This window comes from Agelaius tricolor, unplaced genomic scaffold (genome assembly GCF_023055355.1).
Source record: "Agelaius tricolor isolate 1412-34295 unplaced genomic scaffold, bAgeTri1.0.p SCAF_12, whole genome shotgun sequence".
Taxonomy (NCBI): domain Eukaryota; kingdom Metazoa; phylum Chordata; class Aves; order Passeriformes; family Icteridae; genus Agelaius; species Agelaius tricolor.
Window position 1 is genome coordinate 8,880,901 of NW_027269272.1, and position 21,828 is coordinate 8,902,728.

Below are 21,828 nucleotides of genomic sequence, written 5' to 3' on the forward strand. Positions count from 1 at the left end.
AAGCAGCATCATTAAAAATTGGCAGTAGGCACCTACCCACACCTATAAATGCTTATTGACCCTGGGGGAGGCTGGTTACCTCGTCAGAAATGGGAGGGGAGCTGGGTTCCTCATGATGGCTTTGTTCTGCTGACCAGTGGGATTTTTCATTTTAAAAATAGTCTTCAAAAAGTGAATGTCTCAAAATGCCACAGCCCGTTTAATTAATTACAAGATTTTATAGAAGAGAGTAATGAGTAAGTTCAGGAGAACTATAAAAACAAGGATTTATATCATCTTTTCTTGGTCTGGTTAAAGGCTAGTAATCCACAGCAGATTACTGGGATATAATTGACCCATATATATATAAATACATGTATATGTATGAAAGCAAGTTAACGTAGCATATTCCTATGGCTACTCTCTCCATCCACCCATGGAGAATACATTTTACTAAACTGGTTGGAATGAAGTACTTTAGGTTTTAATTTTACTTTTAAAAGTCTACATATAACTTTCTTGGAGGCTCCTATAAAGAAAGAATTATGTTCAGAGCCACTGCCAGAAATAAGGTATGTCAGGGGTCTGTAACCCATTCAATAGAAGATCAGCCAATGGCCCAAGGGTACTTCCCTTCAAGGGAAAGGGTAAAATAACTGAGGTCAAGGCCTCAAACCCAGCTCTAGTTTTAATCATGTTGCTGATTTAGAGCATAACAAGCCTTTTTTTTTTTTTTTGCAATTGTCAAAAAACATTTTGTTTTTCCTGACATGTCTACAGTGGCCCCCACATCTGTTTTTTGCACTACTCCATGCTCAGCTCAAGGACAGGGATGTTCACCATGAATGAAATGCAAATATATAGGCTTTAGGTGGAAATAGATTCACTTGCCTCATGCTACTGTATAAATTTGTGGATAGAATGAGTGGCAGGGAGAGAAAAAAATGTCTTTTTGGCAAGGAATCTTTCAGTAAAATCCATATACTTGGAAGTAAATTAAACATTGGAGTAAAAAGTTTCTAGAGGATGATTTCTTAGATTTGGGAGCTAAAAGGGGAAAAGAGCAGAGAATCAGCAAAAGGAGGGGAAGGACCCAAGTGTTCAACCCTCAATGGACATTTTGAAACAGCAGTTTCTTAAAAAAAGATTTAAAGGTTCTTCTTTCATTTCACAATGAGGCTAAACAATTTGTAAAACATCTTTGTGCGTGTGAACTGGAATCTGTTTCTCCACCCATGACACATCTCCCTCAGTACCCAACTGCTGAATCCTCAGAGACACCTCAGAGACACCCAGCTGGCTGCCCTCCTCACCCAGCTACTGAACTTCTTTTAAATCACAACCACCCCGTGCTAGCAGCAGGGCTTTTGGCCACCAGTACTGCACAATGCTGCTCTGCTGATATCACTGGAATCTTTCCCAATTCGTTTGGTTCAAAATCCTCTTCAAATAGCTCAAAATCTCAAGGAAAATTCTACAAGAGCCACGGCTGTTTCTTTGCCTGCGATGAACGGTGTGCATGTGTAGTTTGGGTAGTTAAAGGCCTGTGTATCCCAAACTAAGCAGCAGCCCTGCTGTGGAGGTGGTGGCTGAGGCCACTGCACCCTTGGCACCCACAGCCCACACATCATCACTCAGCAACGTCTTTTGCACAACATCCATGCTCTCAGCTCCTGGCTTGGAGGGAAACTCTTCAGGGAAATCGTCCCTCTGCATTTTCTGCTGCTCCTGACACCTTTCCATGAGTGTCCAACACGAGTCCCCTGGCACAGGCAAAGGCAGCCCCTGAGCAGAGCACTGTGGGCAGTAACAGAGCAAGGCCATGGCTGCACAGGAGGGGTGACAGCCTGGCCCAAAGGACACGGGGATAACTGCAGGAGTTCTGCCAAGGACACCTGACCTTAGACAAGGTCCAGCTGGGGAGCAGGGGACAGACACCATCCCTAGCTAATCCCAGTCATGAACAGGAAAAATTATGGCCCTGTATCCATTTTCCCATGGATAGCACCTGGTCTCCAAGGAAGGATCATTGATGTTATTTCCAAGCAGCCTGGCTGCAGCACCCCTCCCACATCACAAACACCATGGCTCAGGACAGCAGCAAGACAATCTGAAATCTGCTGAAGAGAATAAATCCCTTTGGGGCAAACACCAGGATTGTTACTCTGAATTTTCTATCTGTATCTGTTGTGGATAAACTCTAAATTAAAAGCAACATGCAATAATTAGAAATAGTCCATTTCAGGTTTGTACAGCAACTACTTTATTATTTTCAAATGCAAATGTTTGCATTGTTTGCTATTTTACAATTTTACAAACTAGGTATAAAAGACCATAAATAAATGACATAAGTTATGTGTACCTAAAATTCACGGAGGGAGAAAAAAATTACAAATTAAAACAAAATAGAAAAATCTATATATCTAACCCAGAGATCGTTCAAATGCACGAACCAAGAAATGCTGTTAGATTTTTTTCAGTATGAACTAAATTATAATATGCCTCATACATTCTAATTTACACAGTCCTTGCATATTCCAACATACTTGCAGTGATACAAAAAAATAAATGCACTCTCTTTTTATTTGTCTGATTAGTATTTCAGATTTTTTTTTCTGGTTATGAAAATGTCACATAAAAGAAAAATACTGCTTTTTAAGTCCTGTTTACTGGTTACTTACCAGCTTTTTTTTTTTTTTTGTATTTTATACATATATATTTTTAATACATAAGATCCATCACAAAATTAGCACAGCAAGAAACCCGGACAAACATCAACCATTGGTGTGTGAGCAGGACAATTAAAGACACTCATTGTGGGGGACAAGCTGGCCTGTCCCCGAGGGCAGCAGTGTCTGCAGCAGCCTGTGGTGGCCCATCCTCTCTGTGGTGGCCACCTCTGGCAGGCACAGTTGGCACGTCCTGGTGCCTGCCATGCCCAGCTGCCCTCACCTCCCTGCCAGCCCTGCTCCTGCTCCTCCAGAGCAGGAATTACCACGGAGGGTCAGCGAGGGGGGAAAGAGGGCACAGGAGCAGCCTTGGGCACCAGGTCACAGTTCTGGGCAGGGCTGAGTGCCCAGACTGCCCCACGTGTGCCCAAGAGCCCCTGGCCCACGTGGGCAGCACGGCCACCTGTCCCTGGCCGGTGCTGCTGACCCTGTGTCCCTGGGTGCAGGCACTCAGCTCCACTCCAGCTGCCCACAGCACACCAGGGTGAATTCCCCAAGCACAGCAAGCTCTCCTCAGGCGGTGTCAGCACGCTGCAGCACTGCTCCCTGGGCCATGGAGTGTCTTCTGCTGCTCTTCAACTGCCCTTCAACTGCACAAGGAACAGGACACACTGCACAACTCTTGCTAACTGTTAACTTTACAGGTCTTGTTGCAATTTGTTCCTTATCTGTGCTGGGAACCAGGGAAGTGTTCTGATTATTACGTTGCACACAGAGCAAGGTGCTTCTGTGAATGGAAGAACTGCATATATTTGCTAGCATTCAACAAGTCTTTAAAATCCTATTTTTGAAGATAAAAAAGGCTACGTAAGAATTCAGTTCAGGATTGCCAGTGGATGGAGATGCAGGTGTTGCCTCCACCACCTTGCCACTGAGAATCTGGTTGTTCTTGGTCATGAGCAGGGCACTAGTACAAATAAACAACATTTAACAAGAACCTTTAGCACCCTTTAGATCCTGCATCCATTACTCCAAAACTAACTTGAAATTGCCCCTGTTTCAGGCTGCTGAACTACTCAACAACGTTAGTGTGGCCGCTAAAAAATACATTTACAGATACAGAAATTTCAACACTTTCTTAATGTGTGTGTTCTTGCTATCCTTTCAGACATGAGCTATCAGCCTGGTCTCACAGGACAGAGGTGTTTGGGGCACGGTCACAGGCAGTTCTACACAGGAGGTGACTTGCACGCCGACACACGCACACAAGCACACGTACACACCTTTCGGAGGAGATAATAATCCATTATCCATTCAAGGAAAAAAATATATTTATATCACTGCAATGGCACCTTTAGTGTAAAATGTCACTTCAGCAATGTACACAGGCAGCTCACAGGAACTGGGTTCTTTGCTGTGGCACCTGGCCTGGCGTCCATGGTAAGATGTGTAGTGCTCTGTCACCTTCATTCGTCCGGGATGCAGCGGTGACAGCCAGGGGAATGAGGAGAGACAACAACAAAATATATAAATAAAACCAAAGGTAAGCAGAGAAAGCAGAAGAGGAGGAAAAACAAAATCCAGAAGTCTGCAGGGCTTTGACACAGTACATTCCTCAAGTGACAACTGGGTGCTGAGTCTTAACCAAGTCAGTTATCGCTCAGTGGAGAAAAACAACGGAGTGGGTGGCCCAGGGAAAAAAAAAGAGTAAGTAAAAGTCACACTCTCTTCAGGGACTGATGACTGTTCAGCATGTGTTTTCCAGAATCGGTGCTATGGAAGACGCAACTGTGGGTTCAGAAGGCTTCATGTCTGCTCTGTGTTCCTCCATGGTCAATGTGATCAACAGGACGGGCTACGAGGCTGTGAAAGCAAAATCCATTTCCCTGCACGAAAAGAGAACCCAAATAAAATGTATTAAACCACATGCTCCAAGATAGACACCCAAACCTGCCCAAATGGCAGTGCTCAAAGGGTGGGAACCATTTGCCTTCCCTGTCCTTCTTCCTTCCCTCACACTATTCCAAAGTCTTGCTTTCATGGCATACCTTACATACAGATATGTAATCAACCAATCTATCTTTCTATCTATACTTACATGGGGCACCTTTTTTTTCCCCTCCATCTGCTCTCTTCAAGCTAAAATCACATTCCAGTGGATGCCCCTCCTTGGCCATATTTTATCTCACAGGAAACACAACCACCAGTGGCAGTGCTGAAAACCCAGCATCTGAGCTGCCTTCACAGTTTTCATTCTATAGGGACACAGTTTTCCATTTTGTGTAGAAAATATTGCACTGTTTTGAATTACCACTACTAGACTCTGAGACAGCAATTTAACAAACTGGCCAGAAAATTGGGTGTATTTTGGTTTTAGATAAAAAAGATGATCTCAACAGAACGCAACAGATTTACAGCAAGGAAACTTCAAGTATCTCTGCACTTGAGAGGCAGAAGAATTTTTCCTGCTGAAAGTACAAATGTCAGGTCTTTAAGATGAGTAACTACTTCTTATGTTGCCTGGCAAAGTGACATTAAAACATGCTGGTTTAAATAGATTTTTTAAAAGAAATCTTAAATTTCTTGAAATGGAAAAGCTTTTATAAGTAATACTGCAGAACAGTTTATACTGAGCTGTCATGACTTGACAGGATCCAAATTTAGCATCTCATATTCAGAACAAGTTGTTCTCTGAGAGAGTTTGGAGTGAGGGAGAGTTAGTGGTTAAAATCAGCAAGTTATTGTTAAAAGTGACAAAAAAAGTGATGTGAGTGACAACACAGTATGTGTGATTTGTCCAACTGAGTGAACTGCTTTGGATTTAGGATAAACTCAATTATTAAGAAAGTTTGACCTATAAAGCCACTAAATCATTTCTGAATTTGCTGTCAGGTGTGGAATAGGACCAAAATATTATAGACTAAAGAACCAGTCTTAGTGCCATTAAACGATAAATCTCACCTTTCTGACATTGTGCCTGGCACAGCTGAAATGCAATGTCAGTTCTAAAGGACATGTCATGAAAATCCTCCTCCTGCTCAGCACAGAATAAGTGGCCCATCTTTTTTCTAAGGTCATCTCATCACTTTGGTCCTCAGAAGGACTTTAAAGAATCTAACTTACATACTCTGTTCAAAAAAGAGTAATAAAAGCTTCATGACAAATAATTCAAGCCTCAGTGTGTTCAGAGCTTTACTGGATGAAGCTTTATCCTGTGTGACCTGCTGAGGACAACCACATTGCCATAGCAGTCTCCTCCACCCAGCAAGCCAGGACATGCTTTCAGTCACCCAACTTCCATCTATTCCCTGGAGGAGGCAGAGGGGGCAGCTTTTCCATGCTCCCTCCTGATGGCCATACCTGCAGAGGGGGGTCAGGCCCCAGCTGTGCAGTCTGCACCTGGCACTCACACACCCACAGCTGCCCTGATAATCCCAGATACCCACCCTACAGGGCTGGTTTTCAAGTGGAGCTTGGTTCCCACAACTGATCCAACAGGATCGTGGTGCATGAGCTGTTACCCTGCCTGACACCCAAACTGCACAAAACCTGCAAGGCTGCGTGCTCTATCCCATTTTTATCTGCTCCCTTTCCCATAAAACCACTGACACCACAACTGAAACACATCTTTCTAAAACCCAAACACTGTTTTTACTGCTGTTCATGAGAATGTAGGAAAAGACTTTGGTTCTTCTCAGTGCATTTATGACCATTTGTACTTTACACTGTGGCATCCATTCATGTTGAGCTTTTCCAACCACAGCATAAGGGCTCTCAGTGTGAATTGAGGTCAAGCTTTCAGCACTGAGCTGAGCCCCAAGACACTCCTACACCTTGTCTGCACACCCTACCAGGCAACAGCTTGAGAGCAATTTGAGATAGTGCAATTTTCACTGCCATCAAATAGAGCAAACAATGGGAAAGGCTCAGCAATTAGTCTGGGAAACCAGCACAGATTCTTACAAACCAGTTAGGAACCCCAAACAACACATACCACAGCAGTTTTTATTTTCCCCCAGCAGTGATGAAATCCTAACACAGCTTACAAAATAAAGCACCATGAATATGTTGGACACAGTACTTCCACTGACCTTCCGTGAGGCAAAGGGAGTAAGGTTCTTGAAAGAGAAAAGAAGTCTGAAAGCTCCACAGCCACGATTGTCACAGCTGACTACTGGCAAGATGGTCACAAAAGTCTTTCAGTGACAGGCTTCAGCATGGCACAACAGCCAAGAACCTCCCCAGAAGTCCAGTTTGGCCCAGTAATCCACAAGGTGGGTCACTTCACGTCTCAAGCCCATAAACGGGTAGATCACTAATTGGCAGGCACTGATTAGCCACATGATATTCTCACTGAGGTTTTTGCAAGGTGTTAGTGATGCATCAAGTCTGCAAAGAATATCCTAGGGCAGATTCTTCATTCCAGTGAAAGATACACAACGGTGGTTTCACCCACAAATAAAACACTATGGTTGTAATCCTACAGGTCACAGGGAGAAGGAAAGTAATGCTGTTGTTTTTTAAGCACAGTATCTGGCAGCAAACATAGCATCAAAACTTGAATGTGACTTTATATTTATATAGATACATGTATTTTACATATCATTGATCAACAGAGAAGTATGTTCCAAGAAACCATTTGTTCCAGGTCTGGTTTCAAACGACGGCTCGTCATTTCTGGAGGCCCCCTCCCAACACACACGCTCGGCTTCCGCAATCTGTACATCAAGCAACGCTGCAGATCTTGATTTCCACGGGCGAGGAGACGAAGTAAAAAAAGTGCAGTTCTTCAATTAAAGTGCATGGATGAGGTAAACTAATTTCAAGAGTTTTGAGTTTATTCAGTGCTGGCTCAGACGGGAACCATCCTGCCGTGCATCTGTTGCATTTGGGTGCGCATCGCTTGGACGCTGCTCAGGATCTTGTTCTGGTGTGCCAGGGCCGTGATCCCAATCCTGGCCAGGTCCCTGTGGAAGGCAAGAGAACAACAAGGGGCTCAGAGTGGTGGATCAGATGCTGAGATGCAGAGAAAAATATTAAGAGTCAACCACAAGCAGCATTAGCAAAAGCAGATGTACAGAAATGTTTAATTAAATAAGTGGAGGCATTGTGGAGGCATTTTAAAGTTATCCTCCATCCAAATGAAAGGCATTCCATTCCTTTAATGAGTGTAATGATATGCAGCACAAAGCAAGAGAGGCTGATTAAATCCAGATTTACCAGTTTTTTTGTTATATCTCTGAGTACTTACTCCTGGTTCATATGCACCACAGCCTCTAGGGTGGTATAGCCAGCAGCTGTGAAGTTATCCTTGTATCGCTCCATTTTCATGGCTTGGAGCCAGTCGCTGACAGAAACAACCGCCGAGAACTCGGGGGAGCTGGGATCCAGCAGGGCTGTGCTAGGTCTGGATGCCAAACAGTGAAAGGACAGAGAAATGGTGTCAGCTGGATTACAAACCACAAACCCAAGTTTGGTCTCTGCAACAATTAACCTAAATGATGAGGGAAAGCAAGGGCAAGAGGCTGTGCCCAAAGAAACTCGGCACATCAACTCAGATCAAAACTGAACAAGATGCAAAGGAATGGGCCAGTTTTTGCTAAGAATGAATTTCACCTGAGGTTTCTAGTTTTGGTTTGAGATCTAATTTGAACCACAATACAGCTTATGATTTCCATCTCAGAAATAACCAAGCTCACAGAAAATGCTTTTACTCCCCAAAACAAAGAAGATGGCAATGCTGGAAGGCATTTGGCCTGCTGGGTCTGTATCTCACGGGCAGCAATGCCAGACCTTGCCAGCCCTGCATGAGTCAGACCAGCTCAGCAGCTATAGAAACACTGCTGAAGTATGTGCAAAGAACTGGGAGCTCACACCCTGCCAGACTGGTTTAGAGGGTAAAACTCTGGGCAGGTTCAGATAACTCCTGTTTCTAGCCAGGTCTGCTCAGTGCATTCAATCAAACTCAGGACAGCAGGGAGTTAATCCCCTCTTTAATCAATCCATTCCTGACCGAGTGTGTGCCAGGAGTGGCGGGAATCACACCAGCTTTGATCTTTGTTTGCACTGTGGAATGTGCTTCTCATTTTGCCTTGCACGCTTTTGCCAATAATTATTTTTACAACATTTTCTTCTCTTATTAATATTGCATTTACTATTTCATGTATATCATAAGTCACAGTTTCATTAAAGCACTATAAATTAGTGTTATCTATCTAATCAAAACAATTATCATTTAGTAATTTATTTGAAAATGCACATCATCAAAGACTAGGTGTGCAATAGCATGGTTAGGTCTTGCCTGAGGCATTGAGTACACTCTGGCAATACTTGGTTCAACTCTTTTACTGCATTATCTAACACAAGACCAATGATGATAACCTATTTATATATAATTATGCTTTATGTATAAAGTCATATATTAATAAGGTTATATGCATATTTGAAATTCCTACTCTGAAGACAAAAAAAATATTTATAAACAGCCATGAATGTGAGATGACCTTGAATAGGCTGTTAACTTACATACACAGAGAATGACCTTGAACAGGTTATTAACTATTGGAAAACATATATATTTTCAAAGACCACCTGTAAATTGAAAAGAAAGCAAAATGGAGGAGTTCATACTGTGATTTCAACCACATTATCACAGCAGATCATACTGTGATTCTCACCACATGAATTATTTAAGCCTCGAAGGAGGATACATTTTTGCCAGGCCCCCAGTGCGATTAGGGCAATCTGGAAGAGGTGGTGATAGTGGCCTCACAGGGTTAATGATCCCTCTTCTGGTGACATACATTGTAAGCAAGACTCACAAAGGGACATACAAGCTTAAAAAAGGACATTGTTCTCTTGGAGGCTGAGACAGAATCTCTGCTACTCCCCCACTGATTCAAGAAACTTAATTTTGCATTGTCTAATGAATATTTTTGGACCTTTCCTCCTACTAAAAAACATTTTCCTATTATCTTCCTTGTTCCTTTTAAACTTTTTCCCATATTTGCTGTAAGCAAATCTACCTGACAAAGCAGAGACATTTGGAAAAAATGGACCAACACTGGTAGAGATCAGTAAAGCTCCTATTACTTCAGCAGTGTTTCACCAGCTTACACAAATTGCTGATCTGTCCCAACAAAGCTATTTTGGTTTTACCCTACAACTCTGGGAGTTTTCCTTCCTGCTGCACTTCTCTTGCACGTACCAGGTACACCATGCTCAGCAAACAAAACAAATGTAATGCAGGATCAGTGGAGACATGAAACCGGCTTTCCACAAAATTAAATTCAAATCCACATAAAAATTAATCCACACCTTCCCCAATGCCCGCGAGGGGTTGGCTGTAATGCTGCAATGCTCATTTGCAAATCCTACACAAATCTTAGGGTTTATAAAACTTGATGATGTGCTTTTCCTGCAGAAAAACCACATCACTCCTGTTAGCTGCACTGATTGAGGTGACCCTACCCACTCAAGCCCTTTCACCGGGGGAACAAGGGGAAAGAAGCAGCAAACTTTGCTTTTCAGCAGAGCTTGCCTGTGTCAGGACGTGCTTAAGGCTGTGCTGGGAACTCTCTCAGCGTTGGTGTGATCCAGCACAGCTCTGCTCACTCCCCTTTCCTGCTGGCAGGGCTGAGCCTGGGTGCCCTGGGGGCCACATGGAGCCAGCAGAGCCCTGTGCTCACCCACACAGAGCAGCAGCTGCTGTGCAGGCTGGCCCTGGGAGCTGGGTGCCACCTGCACTCTGTGCCACCTGCACTCTGTGTATGCCACCTGCACTCCTTGTGCCGCCTGTACTCTGTGCCACCTGCACTCTGCCTGTCACCTGCACTCCATGTGTGCCACCTGCACTCCATGTGTGCCACTTGCACTCCGCATGTGCCACCTGCACTCGGTGTGCCACCTGCACTCTGCCCGTGCCACCTGCACTCCGTGTGTGCCACCTGCACTCCACCTGTCACCTGTACTCCACCTGTGTCACCTGTACTCCTTGTGCCACCTGAACTCCTTGTGACACCTCCACTCTGCCTGTCACCTGCACTCTGTGTGTGCCACCTGCACTCCGTGTGCCACCTGCACTCCACCTGTCACCTGCACTCCGCCTGTCTCACCTGTACTCCTTGTGCCACCTGAACTCCTTGTGCCACCTCTACTCTGCCTGTCACCTGCACCCCGTGTGTGCCACCTGCACTCCGTGTGCCACCTGCACCCTGCCTGTCACCTCCCCGGTGCTCCCTAGTCCGTCCCAGAGCAGGGCTGACCTGGAGCTCTCGCTGCCTGTCCTCTTGAGGCTGTTGGGGTTGCGGATCAGCTTGTCCAGCATGTTGACGATCTGCCCGAACTTGGGCCGGTCGCTGCGCTCCTTCTGCCAGCAGTCCAGCATCAGCTGGTGCAGCGCGATGGGGCAGTCCATGGGCGGGGGCAGCCGGTACCCCTCCTCGATGGCCTTGATCACCTGCAAACGGCACAATCAGGGAGACATTGGAGACCATCACACCCTGCTCGGGTAGTACCAGCCGAGTACCGTTTATCCCAGGGAGTACCGTTTATCCCAGGGCTGTCCAGACTACGGTGACAAATCCCCAGTTAAGCGATACAAAGTGGAAAATTGCACGCGGACTCAGACAGCTGGTGGTCTCAGAACTGTCATTTCTCCTCAGCAACTCAAAACTGAAAGTGTACCCAGAGCAGACATCAGATACAGCAGGGCAATTTGTCACAAAAAAGCACATGGGATACAGGGATGACAGAAGAGCCCTGGTTAGAAATAAGCAACTAGCCTCGTTGGACAGAGGGCTGGAGAAGCAACAGCTCTACAGCAAGTCTTTATTATCAGTCAGTTTCGGGTGCAGTATGTTGAGACTGTATTTTCCCCATCATTTTTAAGGTACAGCAGGTCACTCCCTCCCCCTGTCCTCCTGGACTAGCTCATCTCTGTCAGTAAGAGAGGCCTTGCAGAGAACCTGCTCCATCACTGCTGTATGCTCTGAGCCAAGAAATGCAGAGGTGGGAACCCTTTTGTGCAGCTTTACAAAAGTCCAACACATCTTAAGTATATATTTCATATTTAACAGAACCCAGAGAAACTCAGAGTGAAATCACTTCAAACCCTCTAAAAAGCACTCCAGAGGCTCTAATGGCTTCTTAGCTCTCTCAGGAGAATGGGACACAACCAGAACTCAATTCTGACATGACAGGGACATGACCCAGGAGCCTTCAGATCTGAATTAATCAATATGACACTGCTGGCAGGACTCACCATGAGACTAGAGACCACGAGTGCTCAGAGACTGAGTTGCACTAAATTCTCTCCTTCTGGACTTGTCCAATTAGTGGCTAAAATCCACTGGGAGGACAAGGTGAGCGATATGCTTGCATTATTAGCAGCTATTCAGTGACCACAAATAAAGTGGCTCTCACTCCTCCAGGAAGTATGAAGATCTTTTTGATTTCTCTTGATTCAACAGACACTGAGTATGATTTGAAATCCCCTTCTGCTTTGTTGTGAGAAGAACTGCTCTTGCCATCATTAAGGAAGAAAAAAGGCATGTCTATGCTATGAACTGTAAAGAGTGTGCACAGACAGTAATATTGGCTTTCCCTGTCTTGTTCAAGCCAGCTTTTCAACCTGGTCTAGCAGTGCACAGTCTCAGTGAACACCGGCCTAACATAAACAGCTCTAATAAAAGCAGCTGTTTGTTGCAGGGAGCTCCACTGTGCTGTGCAGACATGCCTGATATAACCAAGACACATCTGGTGTTTTATTTTCTTGCTAAGTCTTGATGACTTCCTGTTAGCAAAAGGAAGGCAAGATTGGGTGCCAGAAGAGACATTTCACATCAGAAGGAAATTAAAATTATATCTCCCATTTAGATTAAATGCCATCCACATCTAGACACTCTTTGAAAACGTTCAGCTCTACAGAAGAAAGCAGATGACTTGTAAAATGCCTTAACCACTCCCATGGCTGTATATTCAGATTACCGTTTTCTTCCTCCCTTACTTGCTTGTAAATCCCCTGGGAAAAGAATTATGGATAATCTAGGCCTCATTTTCAGTGGGATTTTTTTTTTCCATTTAATAAAAATTCTATTAGCAAAAGCTCTTATTAGCATTATTATTAAATACTCTTGTGGAACAGCAGCCATTGTGCACAGTCCCTCTTGGATCACACTGAAGTAGTCCAGATGGTATGGTTAAACAGGACATGCATAATTTAAGAATGGTCATTTACAAAAGCTGCTTTTTTAATGCCCTCAGGGGGCAGCTATGCCATTGTCACAAAGATGCTCTGACTGATAATCAGAACTGGATTTCCTATGTGTTGATTTAGATATCCTATAAGAATAAAATCACCTAGAAGAGTTATAAGCATAGTGGAGCTTCAAGAATTAACTACCAATAGGAAGCCAAATCAAATTCAAGTGTTATTCTCTTAAAGATATTCAGTAAAATCAAGATATAATATGAACATTCAAATCTTCCTTCTCTTGACAGTATTATGATTTGACAGTTTAAATATATTAGTTTCCCTTTTCTCCATTTTTCTATAATTGCTATTTTTTTTTACATTTAAAAGACCAAACCAAATAAACCCTTGTGTATAGACCCTAACTTGACCCTTGAAGCTTGAAGAACTCAAGGAACTTTAGTTCCAGAGAGGTTCCCTGAGAAAACAGGAGTCTACCACCCATGGTCTCCTTTTAAAAACCTGGAATAACCATCTTATAGCTCCATAGCAACTGCCACAGAAACACATGAGCAGACATCTAAGGGCAAAGATGAAGGCATGGGGAGGGGAAAGGCAGGGGGAGCTCAGCAGACACTCACATCCTGGTTGGACATGTCCCAGTAGGGCCTCTCCCCGTAGGACATCACCTCCCACATGACGATGCCGTAGCTCCAGACGTCGCTGGCCGAGGTGAACTTGCGGTAGGCGATGGCCTCTGGCGCTGTCCACCTGATGGGGATCTTGCCCCCCTGCCACCAGGGAAAGAACCACAGGCTGGTGAGTCAATGCAGTGCTGTGTGTGGCTGACACTGCTCTATGTATTCAAAGTACAAAATGGTTTTTTGTGTACAGCTCCAGAACCCTTCTGACAAACGCAGCCACTTTCTCTCCTGCTCGCCATAAAGCTGTCAGATCCAACCAGGAGGCAATGCTGCCCATCTGCTTGCTTCAGTCACCAGGAGGAGAACCAGCAAATTGTTAAATGTATTTTTATCAGCCCTCCAAGAGATCTCTGCTCAGGGCTATGCTGAAGCCTGAGAACAAGCCAGGGGTTTTACAAAGTATATATTAGAGATTTAGTTGACAAAACAAATAAGTACACACTGTTAATTACTATTTCCTTGCTTGCCTGTCTGACCTGTTTGGCCTGTTTCAGAAAAATGGGATTATAAACATTTTGCTTTTTAAAAAGGTAAAATAAAGAGAGGATAAACTGGGAAGATTTATGAATACAGTGGTGTTTCCCATGGGCAATATCCCAACTCCTACCAGAGATGTGAGAAGGCAAGCAAGCCTCTGGGCTCTCCCAGACCCTGGAGGACGAGTTCAACACCAAACCAGGGTACAAGACTGCTTTTGATACCTGTTGGAGAAATCTGCCTCTTCTTACAATACTTTTTTTTTTTAAACAAATAAAAACACTTGGCCATTTGATTTGGGCCACTGAGGTCCTACACTGTTTAAAAAGGAACTCACTCCATCCTGTTTATCTGATTTTGCCTTAGCTGAGTGATCCCAGGCCAGAGATTTTTCCTTTTGTTTATGCTAATATGCAAGGTGTTTTTAATTGAGCTTTTGGTTTCCTGCAGTTCCATCTGGGGAATGACTTAAGCTGAACAAAGGTTTTTGGATTTTTTTTTTTCATTTGCTTTTATGCTTCTTTGATTAAGTTTATTTTGGTAGTTTTTTTCCCAGCCATCTCCTAGATAGCTTTTATCCATAACCGAGTGCAGTGTGTGCATACTTAATAGTATATTGTTCTACTATATCTCTCAAGTGTTTAATATGGACTGGTTCCAAGCCAAGGGAAATCAAAAGGGGTCCTTCCCCTGGCTGCTTCAGCCTTTGCATCAGGCCCTTTGTGAATCAGGTTGTGGCAATATGTGCCTTGGTGACTACAAGATGCTCTCACTTTAATGAGCTACTAACAGGAGCAGAACATATCATTTTCTTAAAAAATGTTGCTTTAAAAATTGCATTCTATTGCAGCCTCTCTGGTTATGCAAAAGCTTTATTCCTCCTTTCAGACACAGATGCACTGACATTGTTTATACATGGTTGTCACTCTAAAAATTGTCAATAAGCTCTTTATATTTAGCTGCTTGAGCACAGTGGAGTTAATCCAAATATCCCTGATCCTTCATTACTGATACCAAATGAAGACAATGACTGTAAAGCAAATGTCATTGACTCTCTCTAGTTTACTCCTGAGAGCCAACAATACCATATCTTCAATTGCTAAATTCAAAGAGAAGTTTTTCAGTCATTTCTGTCTTGCCCTTGTGTGCTTGTCTAAACTCTGATTTCCCGGAATGCAGCTTTTCAGACCTCTGCTTCTGCTTCTTCCACTTGCCACCCTTATGAGTGAGAGAAATCAAGGCTGGCCAGCATTTAATACTACAGGAGCCTATCCTTCCCTGTAATGAGCTGAGAATCCATTAAAGGATGAGTGTTGGGATTAAACAGCAAGATCTGAGTGCTGCAAACAAACTCAGCACTAGGGAGAACAGATGGAGAATGGCAGATATTTAAAAACGAAGAAAAGAAGCAATTAAAAAAGGAGACTTTAAAAACAGAATTTTTCTCTTTAGGTGCATGTTGATATCAGAGGTATTGGTACAAAGGCTGGTAATGGCTGGGATGTTGTTTTGTGGCCAGAATACTTGCATTAGCCCTATTCTTTGTGCAGCATATTAAAATGGCTTTAGCAAAATTACCTAACAGTGGGATGCTGAAATATAGATAAAATGGGAAAGAAACAAAAATTGGGAATGCAGGCCTAACACTTTTCCCAGTCCAAATTATTTGACCAAATAATTTAGGTCAAATTTATGACTGGCTTTGTGACAGGCGAAAGTGGAATCATCTTTTTAAATTTTTTGTGGCGTGTCTACACCTTCTGTATCAAACATGAGTATGAGCAGCCATTTGGAAACCCTGTTTGTAGATATCAGAAGGAGCAGAAATCCAGGCTCTAATTTCTGGCACCAGATTCCTGTCATGTGCTGTATCATGATGAAGGAACGAGGAATACATGGGTCACATCCTCAGAAAAGAAATACTGCTGTGGCCACTGCTGTAGCAGCAACAGCACATCAATTTATAGGAGCTGTGGAGCCTGGGCCAATGTTTACTTTTAGGCTGTGATTTAGGTTTTCACTTGTGACTGAGACTATTTTAAAACAAACCACTGACACCTCCCACACAGTCAGACAAAACCAACATGCAGGCACGACAACATGGCCATTTTCCTTCCCTCCTTACCCGTGTGGTGTAAGCTGCCTCAGGGTCATCCTCCAGCACGCGGGACATGCCGAAGTCAGACACTTTGCAGACCAGGTTGCTGTTGACCAGGATGTTGCGAGCGGCGAGATCGCGGTGCACGTAGCTCATGTCAGACAGGTACTTCATCCCTGAGCCAATGCCACGCAGCATCCCCACCAACTGGATGACTGTGAACCTGCCATCGTTCTTCTGCATATGGGGAAAGGAGCAAAATCACAGAGCATTAAGCTAAAAGCCACGTTATTGCCACTGCTGAAATTGGCAAAGAGGAGAGCTGTGGATTCCCATCTTCTCTCCAATAAAATGCAATGTTATTTCCTCGCTCTCCTCAGCAGGGTCTATAATTCACCAGTAAAGCAAAAACCTAGAGGTTCTGTCACAGCTTTCAGTGATGCAGTACTCTGTTTGCAATGAATCTGATTTTAATGAGTGCACAGCACTGCAATGCTTTCAAAAATAGAGCAAGTCAGAACTGTTCACATTAAACACGGATTATTTAAAATCCTGATATTTTAAAAATTAATTTATTTTATATTCTTCCACTTTATATTAATTCTGGTTTTCGATAAAAGCAACACCAGAAAACAGAATTTCCCAAGTACAAACATAATTTCTTTAAAACTGCGCAAATTTCAGTATCTAAAAGAAACAGAAACAGAAAAAGATGTTTCCCAGTATAAAATCTCCTTAGCTTTTGAAGAAATCACCTACCCTGAGGAAGGCATCCAAGGAGCCATTCTCCATGTACTCAGTTATGATCATTACTGGCTTACCTAGAGTGTGCAGAAAGAAAAACACAATTCCTTGATGAACACCAATGTTAATGGGATAAAAATGGCTTGCACATGATTTTACTGCCAAGACACCTGGCTTACACAATCTAATTTAATTTGAAACGCACCAAGCTTATGCCTCAGCTGTGGGAAGCAAGAGATGAAATATTACAGGACAGAAACATTTAATGGGCCCATTTGGAAGGTTAACCCTTTGGTTGATTCATTGACAAGGTCTTTAACTAAAGTGGCTCCTGTTCCCTAAGGAATATGTGAATTGATAATTGAGAACTGAGAAACAAAGATCTGTCCAAACCTGACAAAAATCTTAGTATTATATATTGTTTGCAGAGCAGAAAATGGAATTTGTGAATGCTTTGGTCTTTCTGTCTTTTCTGAAAGATCAATGCTTTAGGCAAGTTGGAAGCTGCCAGAAGCTACAAGGTATTCAAAGACAACTGGATTCAAGAATGAAAAATGCAGGCTGTTCCTTTCAACCTTCTCTGTCCAAATTTGTATTCTGTGTTTCTCTTGTTATTTATAAATGAGCCAAAGCCATTTGCCTCCTGAAGTCAGCCAGGGGCAAAATGATTCAGAGCCCTGTGTCACACAGGGGGCACAGAGTTCAGCAGCACCCAGCTCCCCATGCTGCAACAGGGGCCAAGCTGGGCAGCCTGAAGAGAAATGCCATGTTACTGACAGGGCGATGCTTTCCAGGCACTCTCCTGCATAAAACAACAGCAAATACACCAATAATGCCTGATGTTGCCTTTCAGAGTTTTATAAAGACCACACAGTGCTGAAACATGCACTTAGGTGCATGCAAGAAACACTAATTATTTCATGGAGTTAAATCCTACTCCAGATTTGACATGCAGGTATTTGTAGAAATAGGTCTGATAAGGTCTCAAAAGAGCAATGGCCCGACGTACAGAAGTAACTCATCAACGGCTGAATGGCAAAAGCCCAGTCCCAAGATAAGCACTTTTAAGGTGAGCACCTGACAATCAGTGCTATCTGGCATGGCAAACCTTCCTCTCTCTTATGCTTTATCTGCAGGAACTATAGTTTTCTTCCTAAATAAAAGATGGTGTCCCAGAGAAACTCAGCTTTTACTTCCTGGAGCAGGTCTGAATAAGGGAACATCATAGGGATAGAAGGCTTCAAAGGCCAGGTCACCCAGACTGTGGATAGCTCAACTGAATCTTGGCATGGGAAGTATCAGAACTACTTAATTTTTCCTTGCTTCTGTCACCAGCAAGGATCTGCTCCAGAACAACCATCTCTAAAAATTACCCTACCGTGAAATGTTGCAGCATTTAACATTCCCCTAATAGTTTCTACCTCAGTGCATCTTTCACCAAGATTCTTTTCTCTTCATTTGTCAGGGATTTCTGGTTCTGAAGTAACCTTTTTTTAATTAGAAAACCATATGCTAGAGGGACTGACTGTAGGAACATTTTACCACATTTCACTTAGGCCAACATCTATGTGCGATACGTAACTTATTTCACTCATCATTACTTATTTCACCTTTCCGGTCCCAACCTACCCTTTACAGGCCTTTTACTACTCCTGCTTTTACAGCCCTTCCCTGCTGGTATCCAAATTATTACTGGTTTGGTCCCAAGCAAGCCAGCATGCCTGGGAAATGCCATTACAGCATGTTGCAGAGAAGCAATGGTATTGCATAAAGCAAACTGCTCTGGATGAAGGGCTGAGTGACCTTGGCTGAGCACATCTCTAAGTAAAAGGATGTGATTAAACATCATCCTCCCTCTAATTCACCTTTGAAAGCATTCTTTGGTAGAAAGAGAAAAAACTTCAACCAAATCTGCACATGGCACTGTTTCATTTATGCTTTGCAACTGCGACGGCCACTCTTCCACTGAACAAATACAGCTAAATGAGTATTAATTAACCTTCTTCAATCAAAAGATACTATGTCAACGTAGAAGGGAAAAAAGGAAGACTCTTTCAGTGCATTAACATGTAATTTCATTACTCAGACACTTCTTTAGCAGGGGAGGGGGATAGAGAGAGGAGGGAGAAGTTACCATCAGCGAGTCAATTATTAAAGTACTTGACTAGCAGCCAATAATTTATTCATGGTTTTTTGCTGCCTCTCTCAACCCCCATCTATACCACTATTTATCTCACATTTTAATTTTCAGTTTATTAAATGCATCCATTTATCACAGCATTCAGCAAACCTATGGAGAAATGGAGATAAATGTGTTCTTAAGTGGCCCTGTTTCCCCAGGAGTGCAGCTGGCAGTAACGGAGCTGTGCTGCTGCTGGAGCATCACTTACTGGGAGCCAGGAACGGGGCACTGCCAGGTCACTCTGCCACCTCCTCCCTGGGTGAAAATTCCCAATCATTTTAATTCACTGACAACTGCATTATGCAAATGCCTACGGCCATTTATAAGTGCTGGAGCTGTAGCAGCTCAGGGGCTTCCAGCCTCAGTGGGATTGCAACACAAAGATTCTCCTGTTGTCTTTCTTTTACTGAGGTGCTGAAAGAATCACTGTCTGAGGCAAACACTGTGGCCTGATCACAGCCCCTTTGTTATAACAATCACAGAGAGAGACACTCAGACCTTCCAAATTTAAACAGAGGGCTGTATTTTAATTTTAGTTTTGAGGGAGGCTCTCAGTAAAGGATGGCCGAAATTAGTCCAAACTGCTCTTTGCCTTTAAAAACAAACTGCCACACACTGTATGAGCCATTTTCTACTGTTGAGAGAAGGCAGACCAGGAGGCAGCAACACAAATGAGCAGGAGTAAGATTTCCAGAAACAAAAGTGGCAGAGTAAGTATCAGCTCTCACTGACATTCAAGAGGGACAGAGTTTTACAGTGGAACTGATGGTTTTGATAACCTTTTATGAGAGGTACTTTGTTCTTCTAGTGATATTTTACTTTTAAACTTTTCATCCATCTCAAATTTTAATTGCTCTCACTATTAATACCCTGCATTCATGTTCCTCATGCTGCAGAAGGTGAGGTTCACAAAGTCCACTCTGACAGCAGCTCACAAGATCCCTGCCTGCTTTCTATGGCAGCCTGAGCATGAGCCCCAACACCCAGAGAGTGTTTTAGGATTAGCAATGAGAGCCAGGCTTTGCCACCATGGTCCCCTGGGCAGAGACAATACCTGCACCATGGCAGTGGCACCATTTCAGCTCAGCCCCAAGCACTGGTGTCTCACAGGTGCATTTTCAGCTCTAGCCTACAGACAGCACCCAGCCAGCACTGTCACTCTCTAAAGCACTGTCAGACTTAAAAAACCCCAAACAAAGCAAACAAAAAGATTGTCCAGGTAAATTCTGCACAGTGAAATTAGCACACCTGTAAATCAGAGAAAACAAATAAGCAAGTTTCACACTAAAATACCCTGCTTCATTTCAAAGGCTTGCTCCTTACATCTGTGCTTTGTACTTCAAACATATGACTGTGTAGTTTTGTTTTGGTATTTTTCCCCCATCATTTTGAATTCTTCGCTCACCATCTGCTTTTGCCTATCCTGTAACAATCATCTCAGTCTAGCAAAGATGTGAAAGATGCCTGCTTGGCATAGCAAGAAGGGATAAAAAAAAAGCCAACCCCTGCAGTATTAATTCCCTCTACAAAATCTTGTACAAGCTGCCTACAGATAGAATATCAGTTGAAACCGTAAACCCATTTATAGCTGACAACAAGATTAATGACTTGTCCTGCACTGATTTCCTCCTATTAGCTATCAGTGGATCTGTTCCATCTGTCATTTTACAGGAAAGAGGGTAAGAAGGAAAAAAAAAAGCCAGCACACACCATACAGACTTAATTTCTCAGTGACTTCTAAATTGGACTTGTCATGAAAATGACCTACTTACATTTAGTAACTACACCTTCCAAGTGGATGATATTGGGGTGGTCAAATTGTCCCATGATACTGGCCTCACTCAGAAAGTCTCTCCTTTGTTTATCAGTGTAACCAGCTTTTAGAGTCTTGATAGCAACACAGATCTCTCTTTTTCCTGGTACTTTGAGACGTCCACTGCACACTTCACCAAACTCCCCTTGAAGAAAAAGGCACAAGAATCCATGGTCAGGAGTCTGAAGCATGCACTTGTGTTGTCAAACTGTAATGTCAGTACATTTGGGAGAACTGTCATACAAAAATCATAGGATCACACATTCCCTAAAAGCAAATTTAAAAGTGTATTTACGGGAAAAAATGCAAAAGTTCTGGCACTTACCCACACCAATAACTTTTTCAATCTTTATGCAGGAGGCATCAATTTCTTTGGCAAATTCCCTCACAGCTTGGTTTGGATCCTCATATGTAAAAGGATCCACATATGTTCTAACACCTGCAAGGCAGAAATGTTTTATTTGAAGTCACTGATCTACATGCTGCTGAACACAGAACATATGAGACTGAAGCCTTAATGATATACAACAGCAAAGAGAGTGTACAATAAAAATGTACTGTAAGCCAGGAATGACTGATAAGGAAGGAAGGACTTAAGTATTTTTCCCCCCAGTACAATATTTTAAAGTGTAAACATTTAATATTTCCCATTATTGATGTAAGGAATCAGGCTTTTGCCAATTAATGAGCTCCACAAATCACAGCCATCACTAGCATAACCTGTCAGGGACCTGGGAGACTAAAACACCAAATCCCTTTTTCCTATGGGAGCCAGGAAATTCTGAGCTCAGGTCCTGGGTTTGGTACATGGAAATAACAATAGGATTCAGTGCTGGAAAAAAGGCAGCAAAGTTCACACTCCCTTTCCTGCAGGATTGCCTCTGGCCCATTCAGAAACTGCTTTAGCAGAGTGTTGTGGGGAAAAACCTTGCCTAGAAATCAAGTGGCTAAGAACAGGTATCTTTCAATG

The 21,828-nt window shown here is 43.2% G+C and overlaps 1 protein-coding gene across 3 annotated transcripts in view; it reads right to left on the reverse strand.

Moving 5' to 3' along the window:
* Positions 1–2,218: 2,218 nt before the first annotated feature.
* Positions 2,219–21,828, reverse strand: part of EPHA4 (EPH receptor A4) — a 105,224-nt gene continuing 85,614 nt past the window's right edge. Inside the window, exons 10-18 of one of the 3 annotated variants that reach the window (XM_071437473.1) lie at positions 21,184–21,297; positions 20,818–21,003; positions 16,879–16,940; positions 16,147–16,356; positions 13,482–13,631; positions 10,913–11,106; positions 7,900–8,055; positions 6,740–7,615; positions 2,219–4,534 (exon numbers count right to left, since the gene is read on the reverse strand). In XM_071437473.1, the coding sequence (XP_071293574.1) occupies positions 7,501–7,615; positions 7,900–8,055; positions 10,913–11,106; positions 13,482–13,631; positions 16,147–16,356; positions 16,879–16,940; positions 20,818–21,003; positions 21,184–21,297 (1,187 nt within the window). In that variant the 3' untranslated portion in view covers positions 2,219–4,534; positions 6,740–7,500. Of the gene's footprint in view, positions 4,535–6,739; positions 7,616–7,899; positions 8,056–10,583; positions 10,743–10,836; positions 11,107–13,481; positions 13,632–16,146; positions 16,357–16,878; positions 16,941–20,817; positions 21,004–21,183; positions 21,298–21,828 lie in introns of those variants that run through there. The other 2 variants (XM_071437474.1, XM_071437476.1) reach the window with 2 other exon arrangements.